The following is a 16955-nucleotide window of genomic DNA, read 5'->3' as shown; positions in this document are numbered from 1 at the left end:
GTTTGTAATAGAGCTCAAGCTACTCAATTAAAGATACTCCACAGGGTACATATAGCACCTGAACGACTCACAAAATTTAAGGTAGGAGCATCCCCAATGTGTCCTAAATACAAAATAGATTTTGGCACTCTCATGCATTGTCTATGGACATGCCATAAGATCTGTAGGTATTGGGATAGAGTAGTGAATACCTTGACAGAGATCTTGGGTACGGAGATTAGACTGGATCCAGTGTCTCTACTTTTGGGCTTTTCAGACTTGCCCTCCCTGAACGTGCATGGTAGGAAATTATTTGCCATTCTCTCCTTTAGTGCAAGGAAGAATATTCTAGTGAATTGGGCAGCTGAAGGCCCTCCAGGACTTTCGAACTGGCACAGGTTAATCATGGAATATATCCCCCTTGACTTCCTCACAAATATGGTGCATCAAAAAACTGAATTATTCTATAAAACATGGCAGCCCTATTTGAACTATATCGACACAGATATTTTGGCCATATTGTCCAGGGCTTTTGTGTAGCTGTGATAATGGTTCTGGCTGGTTCAGGGACTCCCTGGGAGAAGGAATCCCGTATAAATACGGGTTTTATTATGACTTGATGTAAATCTATTTTGAGCATGTACTTAGTTATTTAATTATTCTGTTGTTTATCGCTATCCTATTTTATGTTTTGATTGTTTGTAGGATAGATTAGTAGTTAGTTGGGTTTTTCACTTTTTTTGTTTGTCGTCTCGGTTATTATTTAATTTTTAATCTCAGATTGGTGTTTATACTTGCTTGTATTACTTTTGTATTTTGTAAAAAAAAACTTTTTAAAACTTTTCTTTTTTCAATAAAAATATCTATGAAAAAAAACTTCACATGCCACATGTCTGCCCATTATTACAGTTTATTTATTTCCTATTGTGGTCATTTGATGTCATCCTCACTGTCACTATCTCCAAGTTTGGTATCATTGGTAATTTTTTGAAATGTAGCTTTGTGTTGCAAGACTTGAGTCATTTACAAACATACATATCATGCTTTGGATCACCAGACATAACTGTTAGTGGCACCAGTCTCAAGCTGGTTGGAAAATTTTCATCACTTGGCTATGTGTTCTCTAGGTGTGCCACTATTAATGGAAATATTTGTGTTTCCATTAGAAAGCACAATGTGTCCACGGCTGAGTCCCTGCAGCATGGCAATACACTGAATATTAACTCTGCCAACTCATCAGCCTTACCACCCTGTCTTTTGTCACAGAATCTTGAGTCTGGCTCTACAGGAACACTTTGTAATGTTATCATCTTTGCAGAGTAATTTTTGTCCACAATAAATAACTTATTTATTTAAGGAATTTGGCTGACTTGATTTTAACACAGAGATACACACACAAAAACAGGAATTGCTGGGAAAATTCAGCAGGTCTGCCAGTATTTGTGGAGAGAAGACAGAGTTAACATTCTGCCTTCTCTCCACAGATGCTGCCAGACCTGCAGAGTTTTCCCAGCAATTCATAGTCCGAAACAGACCCTTTGGTTCAACGCATCCATGCCGACCACATTTCCTAAATAAATCTAGTCCCATTTGCCAGCATTTGGACCATATCCCTCTAAACGCATCCTATTCATATACCCATCCAGATGCCTTTTAACTGTTGCAGTTGTACTCGCCTCCACCACTTCCTCTGGGAGCTCATTCCATACACTCACCACCTTAGGTCCCTTTTATATCTTTCCCCTCTCACCCTAAACCTATGCCCTCGAGATCTGGACTCACCCACCCCAGGGAAAAAACCTTGTCTGTTTACCCTATCCATGGCCCTCATGATTTTATAAACCTTTATGAGGTAACTCCTCTATCTCCGACGCTCCAGGGAAAACAGCCCCAATCTACTCAGCCTCAAACCCTCCAACCCTGGCAACATCCTTGTAAATCTTTTCTGAACCCTTTCAAGTTTCACAACATCTTTCTGATAGGAAGATCAGAATTGCACGCAATATTCCAACAGTGGCCTATCCAATGTCCTGTACAGCCGCAACATGACCTCCCAACTCCTATACTCAATACTTTGACCAATAAAGGAAAGCATACCAAACACCTTCTTCACTATCCTGTCTACCTGCAACTCCACTTTCAAGGAGCTATAAACCTATACTTCAAGGTCTCTTTGTTCAGCAACACTCCCAGGGACCTTACCATTAAGTGTATACTATTAATTCCTGTTTTTATTTCTGATTTCCTGCGTGCGCAGTTATTTATTTGCTTTGCTTGCTGAGTTACACACAGTCTGAAATTGTCAGGATGACCTTCCACGTTAAAATTTAACTTTGTTGTAACCAGTGGGGTAAGAAAGCACGGGCCACGGAGAGAAATCCGTCACTGCTTGACTAAAACTACTTCCTCACACCCATCAGCCTTACCACCCTGTCCACAGAATCCTGGGGCTGGCTCTACAGGAACACTTTGCAATGTTAGAATCTTTGCAGAGTAATTTTTGTCCACAATAAACAGCTTCTTTATTTAAAGAATTTGGCTGACTTGATCCCAACACACACTAAAAACAGGAATTCCCTCACACATTGAAGGAAAGCTGCAGTGGTAGAAGATAGCGACAGAACTGTGTTATTACAAATATTTGGTTGCTTGTACTGGTCTGTGTAATGGGAAATCTCTTGTGCAGAGGCAGTGTTTTGGGTCCTAAGGACAGAAGTCGATGACATGAGTGGGCTGATCTTGCATTCGGTTTCTATAAAGCAACAGTCCCAGCCCTGACAGTGCAGCCTGGCCAGCGGGGAAGCGAATGAACTTTCCCCTTCCAATTTTACCTCGCGTGGCGACGACCCCTTTTTCCTTATATAGAGGCAGAAAGTCACATGAGTTGAATTCCTGGATTATAAGTGAAGGGTCGGAGAGGAGAAGCTTCTGGTTAGCAGGATCCAGCCTCCAGCCTGAGGGAAGAAGGTGAAGGGGGAGGGCAGGGGAACTGAGAGCAGCTGGGGATTGAGCAGAGAGCAACACCTCAAGCTGCAGGGAGTGAGGAGAGAGGCACAGGCAGAGACAGAGAGAGAGAGAGAGAGCAGCCCGGCACAGGCCGGCTCTGTGTCCCAGGCTCGGAGCTCAGGAAGCCCCCACCACCCCCGGGAGCGAGCAGACAGCGCGGCCGGGACAAAGCAACACCATGATCGGTACCAGATCCAGGGGCTCGCAGCTGCCGGAGTCGGATGCCAACAAACTCGCTCTGAAAGCCTTCAGGAAAGTCGGTAAGGATGGGATGGGATGGGATGGGATGTGCATTGCTGAGGGAAGGTCTGGGAGGAATGTGTCCCGGCCAGGAATAACCGGGACACGGAGTAAACATGGATCGCGGAGAGCTGCGGGGCTGCAGTCCACCCTCTGACTAAATAAGGAGCATTCCTGAAAAGTTTCTCCTTTTGGGAAAAAAAAATCTGGAGTTTCCAGCGGCTCTCCCTCGCTGCTGGAGAAGGGAGGCACCTCCCTTTGCACAGTGTGGAATATTTCTGGGATTTGTTTTACTGGAGGCTGCAGATTTGGGATGAATTCTGTGTGTGTGTCTCTGATCAGAGGGGGGGGGGGGGGGGGGAGATTCAGCACATTTCACAAAACAGCGGATTGAAGGGGCGTCGTGTCTTAAACAGGCAGCTGTCGTGTTTTCTCCACACTGGCGATATTCCTCACCCAAAGCCAAAGGCAATTAAAGCCCCAGTTTGGATGTTTGTGCCGAGTTCTGGTAGCCCCACACCCAGAAAGATGACACGCTGGGTTCACAGAATATTTCCAGGGATTTTTACTCCAGTTAAATTTGAAAGGCTGGTGTGCTTGAAGGTTTGACAGAACCGGGAAAATATATTGATAGCATTAGCTGATTGTACAAGGACAACACTGATTTTCAAATCTTAGCAAGAGAGACAGTGGGGAGTATGAGGAAGCTCACACCAGAGTGAGTGCTAATTGTTGTAGAAACAGTTTGTACCTTAAAGCATTAAGTACATCATAAGAGTCGTGGAGATGTACAGCATAGAAAGAAACCCATTGGTCCAACTTGTCCATGCCAACCAGATATCCTAACCTAATCTTGGCCTATTTTCCAGCACTTGGCCCATATCCCTCTAAACCCTTCCATTCCTGATGAAGGGCTTTTGCCCAAAATGTCAATTTCGAAGCTCCTTAGATGCTGCCTGAACTGCTGTGCTCTTCCAGCACCACTAATCCAGAATCTGGTTTCCAGCATCTGCAGTCATTGTTTTTACCTTCTTATTCATATACCTATCCAGATGTCTTTTAAATGTTGTAACTGTACCAGCCTCCACCACTTCCTCTGGCAGCTCATTCTATACACACACCATCGTTTGTGTGAAAATGTTGCCCCTTAGGTCCCTTTTAAATCTTTCCCCTCTCACCCTAAACCTATGCCCTCTAGGTCTGGACTCCCCCACCCCAGGGAAAATACCTTTTCTATTTATCCTATCCATGCCCCTCATGATTTTATAAACCTCTATAATGGAAGCCTTCAAAAATGATATAACGAGAGAGAGAGACAATATAGTCCTATAAGGGTGAAAGTCATGTATAGTAGGTGTAGGGAATGCTGGATGGCTGGAGAAATTGAGGTTTTGGTTAAGAAAAAGAAGAAAGTGTATGTTAGGTACAGACAGCAAGGATTGAGTGAATCCTGACAAGGTTATAAAGGTAGGAGGAGTATACTTAAGAGGGATAGCAGGAGGGCAAAACGGGGACATGAGATAGCTTTGGCAAATAGAGTTAAGGAGAATCCAAAGAGTTTTTACAAATACATTAAGGACAAAAGGGTAACTAGGGAGAGAATAAGGCTCCTCAAAGATCAGCAAGGCGGCCTTTGTGTGGAATCACAAGAGATAGGGGAGATACTAAAGGAGTATTTTGTATCAGTATTTACTGTGAAGAAGGACATGGAAGATATTGACTGTAGGGAAATAGATGGTGTCATCTTGAACAACGTCCATATTACAGAGGAGGAAGTGCTGGATGTCTTAAAATGCATAACGGTGGATAAATCCCCAGGACCTGACCAGGTGTACCCGAGAACTCTATGGGAAGCTAGAGAAGTGATTGCTGGGCCTCTTTCTGAGATATGTGTATCATCGATAGTCACAGGTGAGGTGCCAGAAGACTAGAGGTTGGCTAATGTGGTGCCACTGTTTAAGAAGGGTGGTAAGGACAAGCCAGGGAACTATAGATCGGTGAGCCTGACATTAGTGATGGGCAAGTTGTTGTAGAGAATCCTGAGGGACAAGATTTACAAGTATTTGGAAAGGCAAAGACTGATTAGGGATAGTCAACATGACTTTGTACGTGGGAAATCATGTCTCACAAACTTGATTGAGTTTTTGAAGAAGTAACAAAGAGGAATGATGAGGGCAGAGCTGTGGATGTGATCTATATGGACTTCAGTAAGGTGTTCAACAAGGTTCCCCATGGGAGTCTGGTTAACAAGGTTAGATCTCACGGAATACAGGGAGAACTAGCCATTTGGATACAGAACTGACTCAAAGGTAGAAGACAGAGGGTGGTGGTGGAGGGTTGTTTTTCAGACTGGAGGCCTGTGACCAGTGGAGTGCCACAAGGATTGGTGCTGGGTCCACTGCTTTTTGTCATTTATTTAAATAATTTCGATGTGAACATAAGAGGTACAGTTGGTAAGTTTGCAGATGACACCAATATTGGAGGTGTAAAGGACAACAAGGAAGGTTGTACTCCAGAGTACAACAGAATCGTGATCAAATGGGCCAATGGGCTGAGGGAGGGTCATTGGAGTTCAGATAAATTTGAAGTGCTGCATTTTGGAAAGGCTAATCAGGGCAAGACTTATAACCTTAATAGGAAGTGTTGCTGAACAAAGAGACCTTGGAGTGCAGGTTCATAGCTCCTTGAAAGTGGATTCTCAGGTAGATAGGATAGTGAAGAAGGCGTTTGGTATGTTTTCCTTTATTGGTCAGCGCATTGAGTATAGGAGTTGGGAGGTGATGTTATAACTGTACAGGACGTTGGTTAGGCCACTTTTGGAATATTGAGTGCAATTCTGGTTTCCCTACTATAGGAGGGACGTTATGAAGCTTGAAAGGGTTCAGAGAAGATTTACAAAGATGTTGCCAAGATTGGAGGTTTTGAGCTTTAGGGAGAGGCTGGAGAGGCTGGATAGGCCAGGGCTGTTTTCCCTGGAAATCAGAGGCTGAAGGATCACCCTTAAAGAAGCTTATGAAATCATGAGGGGCATGGATTGGTAAGTTCTTAGAATTAGAATCCCTACAGTTTGGAAAGAAGCCCTTTGGCCCAACAAGTCCACACCGACCCTCAGAAGAATAACCCACCACCCATTCCCCGACATTTACCCCTGATTAATGCACCTAAGCTGCAGATCCCTGGACACTATGGGCAATTTAGCATGACCAATCCACCTGACCTGCACATCTTTGGACTGTGGGAGAAAACCAGAGCACCCGGAGGAAACCCACACAAATAGAGGGAGAATGTGCACACTCCAAACAGACACTCCCCCGAGGCTGGAATTGAACCCAGGTCACTGGTGCTGTGAGGCAGCAGTGCTAACCACTGAGCTATTGTGCCACCCTCAATGGCTCACGGGTGACAAGGTCTTTTCCCTGAAGTCGGGGAGTCCAGAACTAGAGGGCATAGGTTTAGGGTGAGAGAAGAAAAAAACTACAAGGGACAACTTTTTCATGTAGCGGGTGTTGCGTGTAGGGAATGAGCTGCCAGAGGAGTTGGTGGAGGCTGGTACAATGACAACATTTAAGAGACATCTGGATGGGCATATGAACAGGGAGGGTTTAGAGGGATATGGGTCAAGTGCTGGCAACTGGGACTAGACTAGGTTAGGATATCTGGTGTGCATGGACGAGTTGGACTGAAAGGTCTGTTTCTGTGCAGTACATCTCAATGACTCTATAAGGTCACCCCTCAGCCTCCGATGCTCCAGGGAAAACACCCCCAGCTGACTCAGCCTCTCCCGATAGCTCATAGCTCCAGCCATCAGAATATTTTAAAAAACTGTTCCTGAGAGGAGCTAATGAAATTTTGGGTACCTGTTTGGGTACACACCGACAGTACGTACTGACAGTAATGTGAACTTATTCTAAAACAAATGCAGAGAGTACTGAAGAAACTCAGCAGGTCTGGCAGCATCTCTGGAGAAAAGAACAGAGTTAACATTTTGGGTCCGGTCTGAGGTTCTAAAGAAGAGAGTCATAGCAGACTCAAAACATTAACTCTGTTTCTCTCTGTACTGATGCTGCCTGACCTGCTGAGTTTCTTTAGATTTAACTCTGTTAACTTTGTTTTTCTCTCCAGACATTCCCTGTTTGTGCCCTGCATGTTCTGTACATACAGCTCATCGAATCCATTTTGTAACCTTGATTCCTGGAAAGTGGAGCCCCAGTCTCCCCAGCCTCGTCAAAACCGTGCAATTCCAGTACCAGCCTTGTAAATCTAAAGAAACTCAGCAGGTCTGGCAGCATCAGTACAGAGAGAAACAGAGTTAATGTTTCGAGTCTGCTATGACTCTCTCCTCTTCAGAACTTCAAACCGGACCCAAAATGTTAACTCTGTTTTTTCTCTCCAGACATTTCCTGTTTGTGCCCTGCATGTTCTTAGAGAGTTGCACTGACATCTGACCTCTGCTTCTTGTTGGCTGAATGATGACCAGCAGGTCAGCAAGGGACTATGGAAGCTGAATGTGAAACCTTTGACTCCAAAAACCATTGAAGAGCTCAAAAAGCAATACCACGGTTGAACTGTGAAACCCCTCTCTGAGCCTCTAGTGGATGGTGGGAAACAGTCAAGGGAAACATCAAGAGGGTATGTATCCTCAAAGGTGTTCAGAGAAAACTGTCCAGAAACTTACCCAAACCTGCTCCTGCGACCAAGTGGGGTCAGTGTCAAGGAGGTTCTCCAGGATGAGGAAGGGCCAGCAAGCCTCGCTCCGAAGCCTCCAAGATGATCCTGTGGTCCAGGGTCCACATCGTGGAATGGGCTGAGATGTGCTGGCATTCCTTCTTTCAGAAGGTACAGAAGGAGAGCTCCGGGCTCAGCAACCTGAAGCAAGAAGATGGCTCGGTAACACCATCTCAGTCTGACATCCTGAGGATCAGCAAACTCTCTTCTGTTGGACTGTATGTCACACAGCACAGCCTCCTGGTCATTCCTGTCCTCTGTCATAGACCACAGCACGTGATAACAGCTGTCATCTCTGGATGAGTGAACCTAGGCTCCCGAGTCCTTGGGAAGAACAAAACTCCCGAAAGTGACAGCTTACCGGCTGAATTGTACTGAGCTCTGTGTGATGTGATAGGCCAGGAGCAGCTGGAGGAGTATACTTCTGGCAGGTGGCATGTGAGAATCCATGGGTAAAAGTACCATCACCCTCATCAACATGCGGAAGGGGCAGAGGGAGAAAGTCAGAAATTGCCGACCAAACGTAGGACTGAGTGCAGTTTATAAAAAATTAGAATGGTGCTGGAAAAGCACAGCAGGTCAGGCATCATCCAAGGATCAGGAAAATCGAAAATCATTCCTGACGATTTTCCTGCTCTTCGGATGCTGCCTGACCTGCTGTGCTTTTCCAGCACCACAGTCTTGACTCTAATCTCCAGGATCTGTCGTCCTCACTTTCGCTTGCAGGTTATAAAATTCTATCTAAGGTCATCACTAACCAGGTCAGATCTGCTGTGGGATCGGTGATCCACCCTGACCAAATCTGTGCTGCACCGGGCAGGATGATCTCAGAGAGCCTCGTGTTCTTCAGGGGTGTCACCACCTATGTACAGGATAGTGGGGGTGGATGCCTGCCTCATCAGCCTGGACCAGGAGAAGGCCTTTGACAGGATATCACATTCCTACATGTGGGACCTGCTCTCCAACATGGCCTTTGGGGGGGTGGAATCTGCAATTGGATCTGACTGCTCTACACAAATCTCATTAGCGCAGTCTGAGTCAACGGGTGGGAATCTGAAAGCTTTCTGATCAGATCTGGAGTCAGGCAGGGCTTCCCTCTCTCTTTCTCCTGCCTTGTTTGTGTCTGGTACAGAGCCTTTTGCTGAGTCCATCAGGACAGGTGGGAGCCTGAGAGGGGTAACTGTTCCATGCAGCGGGGACCAGCAGGTCAAAGCCTCCCTGTACATGGATGGCACTGCTGTTTCTGTTCAGATCAACTGTCAGTGCAGAGACTCACAAGCAGCTGCGACCAGTTCAAATTGGCCTTGGGAGCCAAGGGAAATCGAGGAAAGAGTGAGGCCATGTTCTTTGGGAACTGGGCTGATGATCCTTTCTCCCCTTCACTATCATGGTAAGATTATCTGAAAGTGCTGGGTATGTAGGTCGGAGGGGCTAGGGGGTGTGCCTGAACTTGGAAGCAGAGTATCATCAAGGGGAGGCAGAAACTGAGCAGATAGGAGCATTACTTCCCCCTCCTTTGCAGGTAAAAACCTAGTCATCAGGCATGAGGTACTCTTGGTGTTGCTTCATCGGCACAGATCTGGCCCATTCCCCAAATCTGTGCCATTGCAGTCACCAGAACCATCTCCCAGTTCAGCTGGAGGTCAAAGATGGACAATGTCTGCAGAGACACCATGTACAAAACTCTGGACAAGGAGGGGTGAAGAACATACCCAATGCCGTCCTCATCCTAATGGCCACCTTTGTGTGTGGCTGCATCAGGTTGTGCGGAGACCCTCGGTACGTAAACACCCAAATTTAACTACTTGCTGAGGTTCTACCTGTCCCTGGTGTTGTGAAGGTTGGGGTTGACCTTTTACCGTGGAATGCTCCAACTAGTTGGTCTGTTCTGTATCACCTGGCCCTCCTGCAAAAGCTTGCCAAGATTTGAATACCAGTCCCATCAGGAAGTGGTCAGCATTTACTGTTCTGGAGACCCTGCAGGAAAAGGAGAGTGTGGATCTTGTCAAAGTTCCCTGAAGAGAAATGTCAAAGTCCTTTTGGCAGAATGTCTCATCATCAGAACTGTCCAACAAGCACCAAGATGTAGCTTGGGTGGTGGTGAGAAGGGCACTGCCCATCAGATCCTTCTCACATACCCAGTCTCGTCTGTGCCACCGCATGCTGCTCTCAACACGGCTGTGCTGATATTTGCAAAGGTGCATTCTTGTGTCTGTGAGACAAAGTCTTGAGAGAAACGCAACAGTTTTAATTGAGGTTCGTCCTGAGCAACTCCGTGACGCAGGACTGCATGCGCTACAGGCTGTTCCCCAGGATGCACACCAAGACAAACATTGAGTGCACCTGGAGGACCATTAACCTGGTGAAAGATGCTCTTGATCTGCCTGAAACTTGTTGGTCTTCCAGTATATAGAGTTGACCCTGACCCAAGTGTTGCAGACTGGCACATTCCAAAAGTCCAGGACTACATGCTGAGGGTGGCACTAAGCTTGGGGCAACTGCTGCCAAGGTGCAGTGGGTAAAGACCACTGTGTAAGGTCCTTCTGCCAACATATAACGAGCGTTGTTCAGTTGTCAGACTGTCTTGCTGCTTCACAATGAATGGAAGTAGAAAATGCCTTTGCTTTTGCAACTATAGAAGCAAGGACTGAGACAGAAAGAGACACAAAGTAATGCCCTGAAGCTGCATCTGACAGTGCAGTTCAATTGATTTTAGTTTTAAAAATATACTTTATTTATAAAAAAGTCAAAAGTACATAGAAATGTCAAAATTCCAATGTTTTGTTTGTTTGTTTTCTCTGCAAAGACTAAGGAATTTAGAACATTTCTATGTACTTTTGATTTTTTTAGGAATAAAGTATATTTTTAAAATTAAAACGATTGGACATCACTGTCAGATACAGCCTCGGCATTATTTTGTGTGTCTCTTTCTGTCACAGCCCTTGCTTCTCTTCAGTGTAGGGAAGGCTCCAGAATTCAGGGAGTGGAGGTCAAGATTGATAGGTCAAGCCACATCCGACTTTCAGAATGGGTTAACCTGACTGAAAGTTGCCACGGTCATGGCAAATGGCATTAGTTGATGTGAGATGGAACAAGCATGATAGCAAAAAGTGACCTTGGATTGAAAGATGTAGAATCCACGTGGGTGAAGATAAGAAGACGACACGAGTGCAATAGTGTGTAAGCAGCCCCTAACCGTAGCTGTTGTGTAGGACAAAGACTAAGTCAGGAGGTCATGAGGGCATGAGAAAAGGGCTGTCCATTGACTATGGGCAAATTTTAAAACCAACAAAAGATTATCAAAAAGATAGAAGAGGGAGAAAATAAACTCCTGAGAGTAAACAAGCAAGTCATATTAAAAAAATGCCTTATTTAAAAATTTTTTATAAAGGAAGGCCAATGTGCCCCTGAGAAAATGAGGCTGGGGAGACAATAATGGAAAACCAGGAAAAGGCTGAAGGATTGAATAAATACTTTGCATTTGTCTTTATGATCTAGGTCACTGATAGCATTCCAAAAGGATCAAAAAGTCAAGAGGCAAAAACGGTTGGAAGGAAATAAATACAATAACTATCGCCAGAGAATACATGCTAAGGAAACTAAGGGGGCTAAAAGCTGATAAGTTCCCTGGATCTGATGGGAAGCAACCGAGGATATTAGAGGAAGTACAGTCGCTTCTGTTAAACAAGCACTTCTTCAATGCAAATTGGCTTTCATGTGATTGAAGTATAAAGACCGTTATTTGTAGAAAGCGAACTTTCCTTATCTTTATTGGCTATAACGTGCTTTCAGTCCCATTAGTTTAGGTGGCGTGGCTATTGCGTGATTTTCTTGTAACGTGAGATCGCCCGAGAACTGACCTATTGCGTTACATCAGAACCGACTGTAGCTGCAAAGATAGTGGGTACACTGGTGGTAATCTTCGAAGAATCCTTCCAGGATTCTGGAAGAGTCTCGGAGGATTGGAAAACTGCAACTGCAACAGCTTTGTTGAAAAAGGGAGGGAGACAAAAGGCCAGGGTACGTTATAAAAACAGAAAGAACTGCAGATGGTGGGAAGCGGAAACAAAAACAGAAATTGCTGGAAGGCTGAGCAAGTCTGGCAGCATCTGTGAGGAGAAGTCAGAGTTAATGACCCTTCCTCAGAACTGATGGTTGTTTGGAAAAAGTTGTTTATGCAGAAAATAGAGTAGGGGGAAGGGGTAAGGAGGAAAGAATAGATGGAGATCTATCTCAAGAATTAAGAACAGTTGGACAGACAAAGAAGTGAAAAACAATTAGTGTAAGAGAATGAATAGCTACTAATGAGCTGTATTAGCGCATGACAATGGGTTGTGTATAGTAGCAGACCCTGTGATAACAAGGCGAAAGTGAGGACTGCAGATGCTGGAGATTAGAGTCAAGATCAGAGTGGTGCTGGAAAAGCACAGCAGGTCAGGCAGTATCTGAGGAGCAGGAAAATCGATGTTTCGGGAAAAAGCCTTTCATCAGGAATGATTTTCGATTTTCCTGAGCCTCGGATGCTGCCTGACCTGCTGTGCTTTTCCAGCACCACTCTAACTTGTGATAACAAGGCCTGGTGTATGGCTGCCATAATTCCTAAAATCGTTGAACTCAGTATTGAATCCAAAAGGCTGTAGAGTTGCCAAGTGGAAAGTGAGATGCTGTTCTTCCAACTTAGATTCACAGAGTCATAGAGATGTACAGCACGGAAACAGACCCTTCGGTCCAACCCGTCCATGCTGACCAGATATCCCAACCCAACCTAGTCCCACCTGCCAGCACCGGCCCATATCCCTCTAAACCCTTTTATATTCATATACCCATCCAGATGACTTTTAAATGTTGCAATTATTCCAGCCTCCATCACTTCCTCTGGCAGCTCATTCCAAACACGTACCACCCTCTGTGTGAAAATATTGCCCCTAAGGTCCCTTTTATATCTTTTCCCTCTCACTCTAAGCCCATGCCCTCTCGTTCTGGACTCCCCGACTCCCCGATAAATAGACAGTCTATTTATCCTATCCATGCCCCTCATAATTTTGTAAACCTCTATAACGTCACCCCTCAGCCTCTGACACTCCAGGGAAAACATCCCCAGCCTGTCCAGCCTCTCCCCATAGCTCAAGTCCTCCAACCCTGGCAACATCTTTGTAAATCTTTTCTGAACCATGTCAAGTTTCACAACACCTTTCTGATAGGAAGGAGACCAGAATTACACACAATATTCCAACAGTGGCCTAACCAATGTCCTGTACAGCTGCAACATGACCTTCCAACTCCTGTACTCAATACTCTGACCAATAAAAGAAAGCATACCAAATGCCTTCTTCACTATCCTACCCCCCTATGACTCCACTTTCAAGGAGCTATGAACCTGCACTCCAAGGTCTCTTTATTCAGCGACACTCCCTAAGACCTTACCATTAAGTGTATAAGTCCTGCTAAGATTTGCTTTCCCAAAATGCAACACCTCACATTTATCTGAATTAAACTCCATCTGCCACTTCTCAGCTCATTGGCCCATCTGGTCAAGATAGAAAACATAGAAAAAAATACAGCGCAGTACAGGCCCTTTGGCCCTCGATGTTGCGCCGATCCAAGCCCACCTAACCTACACTAGCCCACTATCCTCCATATGCCTATCCAATGCCCGTTTAAATGCCCATAAAGAGGGAGAGTCCACCACTGCTACAGGCAGGGCATTCCATGAACTCACGACTCGCTGAGTAAAGAACCTACCCCTAACATCAGTCCTATACCTACCACCCCTTAATTTAAAGCTATGCCCCCTCGTAATAGCTGACTCCATACGTGGAAAAAGGTTCTCATGGTCAACCCTATCTAAACCCCTAATCATCTTGTACACCTCTATCAAGTCACCCCTAAACCTTCTTTTCTCCAATGAAAACAGCCCCAAGTGCCTCAGCCTTTCCTCATACGATCTTCCTACCATACCAGGCAACATCCTGGTAAACCTCCTCTGCACCCGTTCCAGTGCCTCCACATCCTTCCTATAATATGGCGACCAAAACTGCACACAATACTCCAGATGCAGCCGCACCAGAGACTTATACAACTGCAACATGACCTCAGGACTCCGGAACTCAATTCCTCTCCCAATAAAAGCCAGTACGCCATATGCTTTCTTCACAGCACTATTTACCTGGGTGGCAACTTTCAGAGATCTGTGTACATGGAAACCAAGATCCCTCTGCTCATCCACACGACCAAGTATCCAACCATTAGCCCAGTACCCCATCTTTTTGTTACTCTTACCAAAGTGAATCAACTCACACTTACCTACCTTGACCTCCATTTGCCACCTTTCTGCCCAGCTCTGCAGCTTATCTATATCCCGCTGTAACCTGACACATCCTTCCTCACTGTCAACAACTCCACCGACTTTCATATCATCCGCAAACTTGCTCACCCAACCTTCTAGCCCGTCCTCCAGGTCATTTATAAAAATGACAAACAGCAATGGTCCCAAAACAGATCCTTGCGGAACACCGCTAGTAACTGCACTCCAAGATGAACCTTTACCATCAACTACTACCCTCTGTCTTCTTCCAGCCAGCCAGTTCCTAATCCAAACCTCCAACTCACCCTCAATGCCATACCTCCGTATTTTTTGCAGTAGCCTAACATGGGGAACCTTATCAAACGCCTTACTAAAATCCATATACACCACACCTACCGCTTTCCCCTCGTCCACCTCCTTAGTCACCTTCTCAAAGAATTCAATAAGGTTTGTGAGGCACGACCTGCCCTTCACAAAACCATGCTGACTATCCTTGATCACATTATTCCTATCCAGATGATCATAAATCCTATCCCTTACAATTCTCTCTAAGACTTTGCCCACAACAGAAGTGAGACTCACCGGCCTATAGTTACTAGGGTTATCCCTACTCCCCTTCTTGAACAAGGGAACCACATTTGCTAGCCTCCAATCTTCTGGCACTATTCCTGTAGACAACGAGGACATAAAAATCAAGGCCAATGGGTCTGCAATCTCCTCCCTTGCTTCCCAGAGAATCCTAGGATAAATGCCATCAGGCCCAGGGGACTTATCTATTTTCACCCTTTCCAGAATTTCCAACACCTCTTCCCTACATACCTGAAAGCCGTCCATTCTAATTAATTGTGACTCAGTATTCACATCGGCAACAATGTCCTGTTCCAGAGTGAATACTGACGAAAAGTATTCATTCAGTGTCTCCCCAATCTCTTCAGCCTCCACACGCAACTTCCCACTACTATCCTTGACTGGACCTATTCCTACCTTAGTCATTCTTTTATTCCTGACATACCTATAGAAAGCCTTTGCGTTTTCCCTAATCCTACCAACTAAGGACTTTTCATGTCCCCTCCTTGCTGCTCTTAGCTCTCTCTTCAGATCCTTCCTGGCTACCTTATAAGTCTCAATCGCCCCAATTGAACCTTCACGCCTCATCTTTACATAGGCCGCCCTCTTCCCTTTAACAAGGGATTACAATTCCTTATTAAACCACGGCTCCCTCACACGACCCTTTTCTCCCTGCCTGACGGGTACATACTTATCAAGGACACTCAATAGATGCTCCTTGAACAAGCTCCACATATCAATTGTGCCCTTCCCACTGCAACTCCCAGGTCCAGATTTGTCCTACCTGCCTATCTCCTTTTCCACCTATCCACTCCACCCTCTCCTCCCTGACCTATCACCTTCATCTTCCCCCCCCCCCACTCACCCATTGTACTCTATGCTACTTTCTCCCCACCCCCACCCTCCTCTAGCTTATCTCTCCACGCTCCAGGCTCACTGCCTTTATTCCTGATGAAGGGCTTTTGCCCGAAACGTCGATTTCGAAGCTCCTTGGATGCTGCCTGAACTGCTGTGCTCTTCCAGCATCACTAATCCAGAATCCCTTCTCTTGAAGCCTACTTTTCCAAGCCACGCATCCTAAGTTGTGCCTCACCGCATCATAATTTCCCTGCCCCCAGCTATAACTCTTCCCCTGCAGTGCACACTTATCCCTCTACATCACTAGAGTAAAAGTCACCGAATTGTGGTCACTGTCCCCAAGGTGCTAACCTACCTCCAATTCTAACACCTGGCCTGGTTCGTTACCCAGAACCAAATCCAGTATGGCCTCACCTCTTGTTGGCCTATCTACATATTGTGTCAGGAAACCCTCCTGCACACATTGGACAAACACCGACCCATCTAACGAACTCGAGCTATAGCTTTCCCAGTCAATATCTGGAAAGTTAAAGTCCCCCATAACAACCATCCTATTACTTTCACTCTTCTCCTGAATCAACCTCGCAATCCTTTCTTCTACGTCTCTAGGACTATTAGGAGGCCTGTAGAAAACTCCGAACAGGGTGACCTCACCTTTTTTCCTATTCCTAACCTCAGCCCAAACTACCTCAGATGGCGCGTCTTCATCCATCGTCCTTTCCACCACCGAAATACTATCTTTGACAAGCAATGCCACACCTCCCCCTCTTTTACCCCCACCTCTGACCCTACTAAAACATTTAAACCCTGGAACCTGCAACAGCCAATCCTGTCCCTGTTCTACCCATGTCTCCGTAATAGCCACAACATCGAAATCCCAGGTACCAACCTGCTGTAATCCTGTTGTAATCTGAGGTAACCCTCTTTGCTGTCCACTACACCTCCAATTTTGGTGTCATCTGCAAACTTACTAACTGTACCTCTTTTGCTCGCATTCAACTCATTTATGTAAATGACAAAAAGTAGAGGATCCAGCACTGATCCTTGTGGCACTCCACTGGTCACAGGCCTCCATTCTGAAAAACAACTGTCCTCCACCACCTCTGTCTTCCACCTTTTGAGCCAGTTCTGTATCCAAATGGCTAGTTCTCCCTGTATTCCGAGATCTAACCTTGCTAATCAGTCTCCCATGGGGAACCTTTTCGAATGCCTTACTGAAGTCCATATAGATCACATCTACTGCTCTGCCCTCATCAATCCTCTTTGTTACTTCTTC

At 45.5% G+C, this 16955-nt stretch overlaps 1 protein-coding gene across 1 annotated transcript in view; it reads left to right on the top strand.

Moving 5' to 3' along the window:
• The first annotated feature begins 2855 nt into the window (after positions 1-2855).
• The window catches only part of LOC122540038 (1-phosphatidylinositol 4,5-bisphosphate phosphodiesterase delta-3-like), a 155526-nt gene continuing 141426 nt past the window's right edge, over positions 2856-16955 (top strand). The window contains exon 1 of the mRNA XM_043675361.2: positions 2856-3245. Coding sequence (XP_043531296.1) covers positions 3164-3245 — 82 coding nt within the window. The 5' untranslated portion in view covers positions 2856-3163. The remainder of the gene's footprint in view (positions 3246-16955) is intronic.

The sequence above is a fragment of the Chiloscyllium plagiosum genome, unplaced genomic scaffold (assembly GCF_037043375.1).
Source record: "Chiloscyllium plagiosum isolate Xiang-an unplaced genomic scaffold, Cpla_swu_hap1 HiC_scaffold_32, whole genome shotgun sequence".
Taxonomy (NCBI): domain Eukaryota; kingdom Metazoa; phylum Chordata; class Chondrichthyes; order Orectolobiformes; family Hemiscylliidae; genus Chiloscyllium; species Chiloscyllium plagiosum.
The sequence above is the reverse complement of the archived record's forward strand: the minus strand, read 5'-3'. Positions and strand labels throughout refer to the sequence as shown.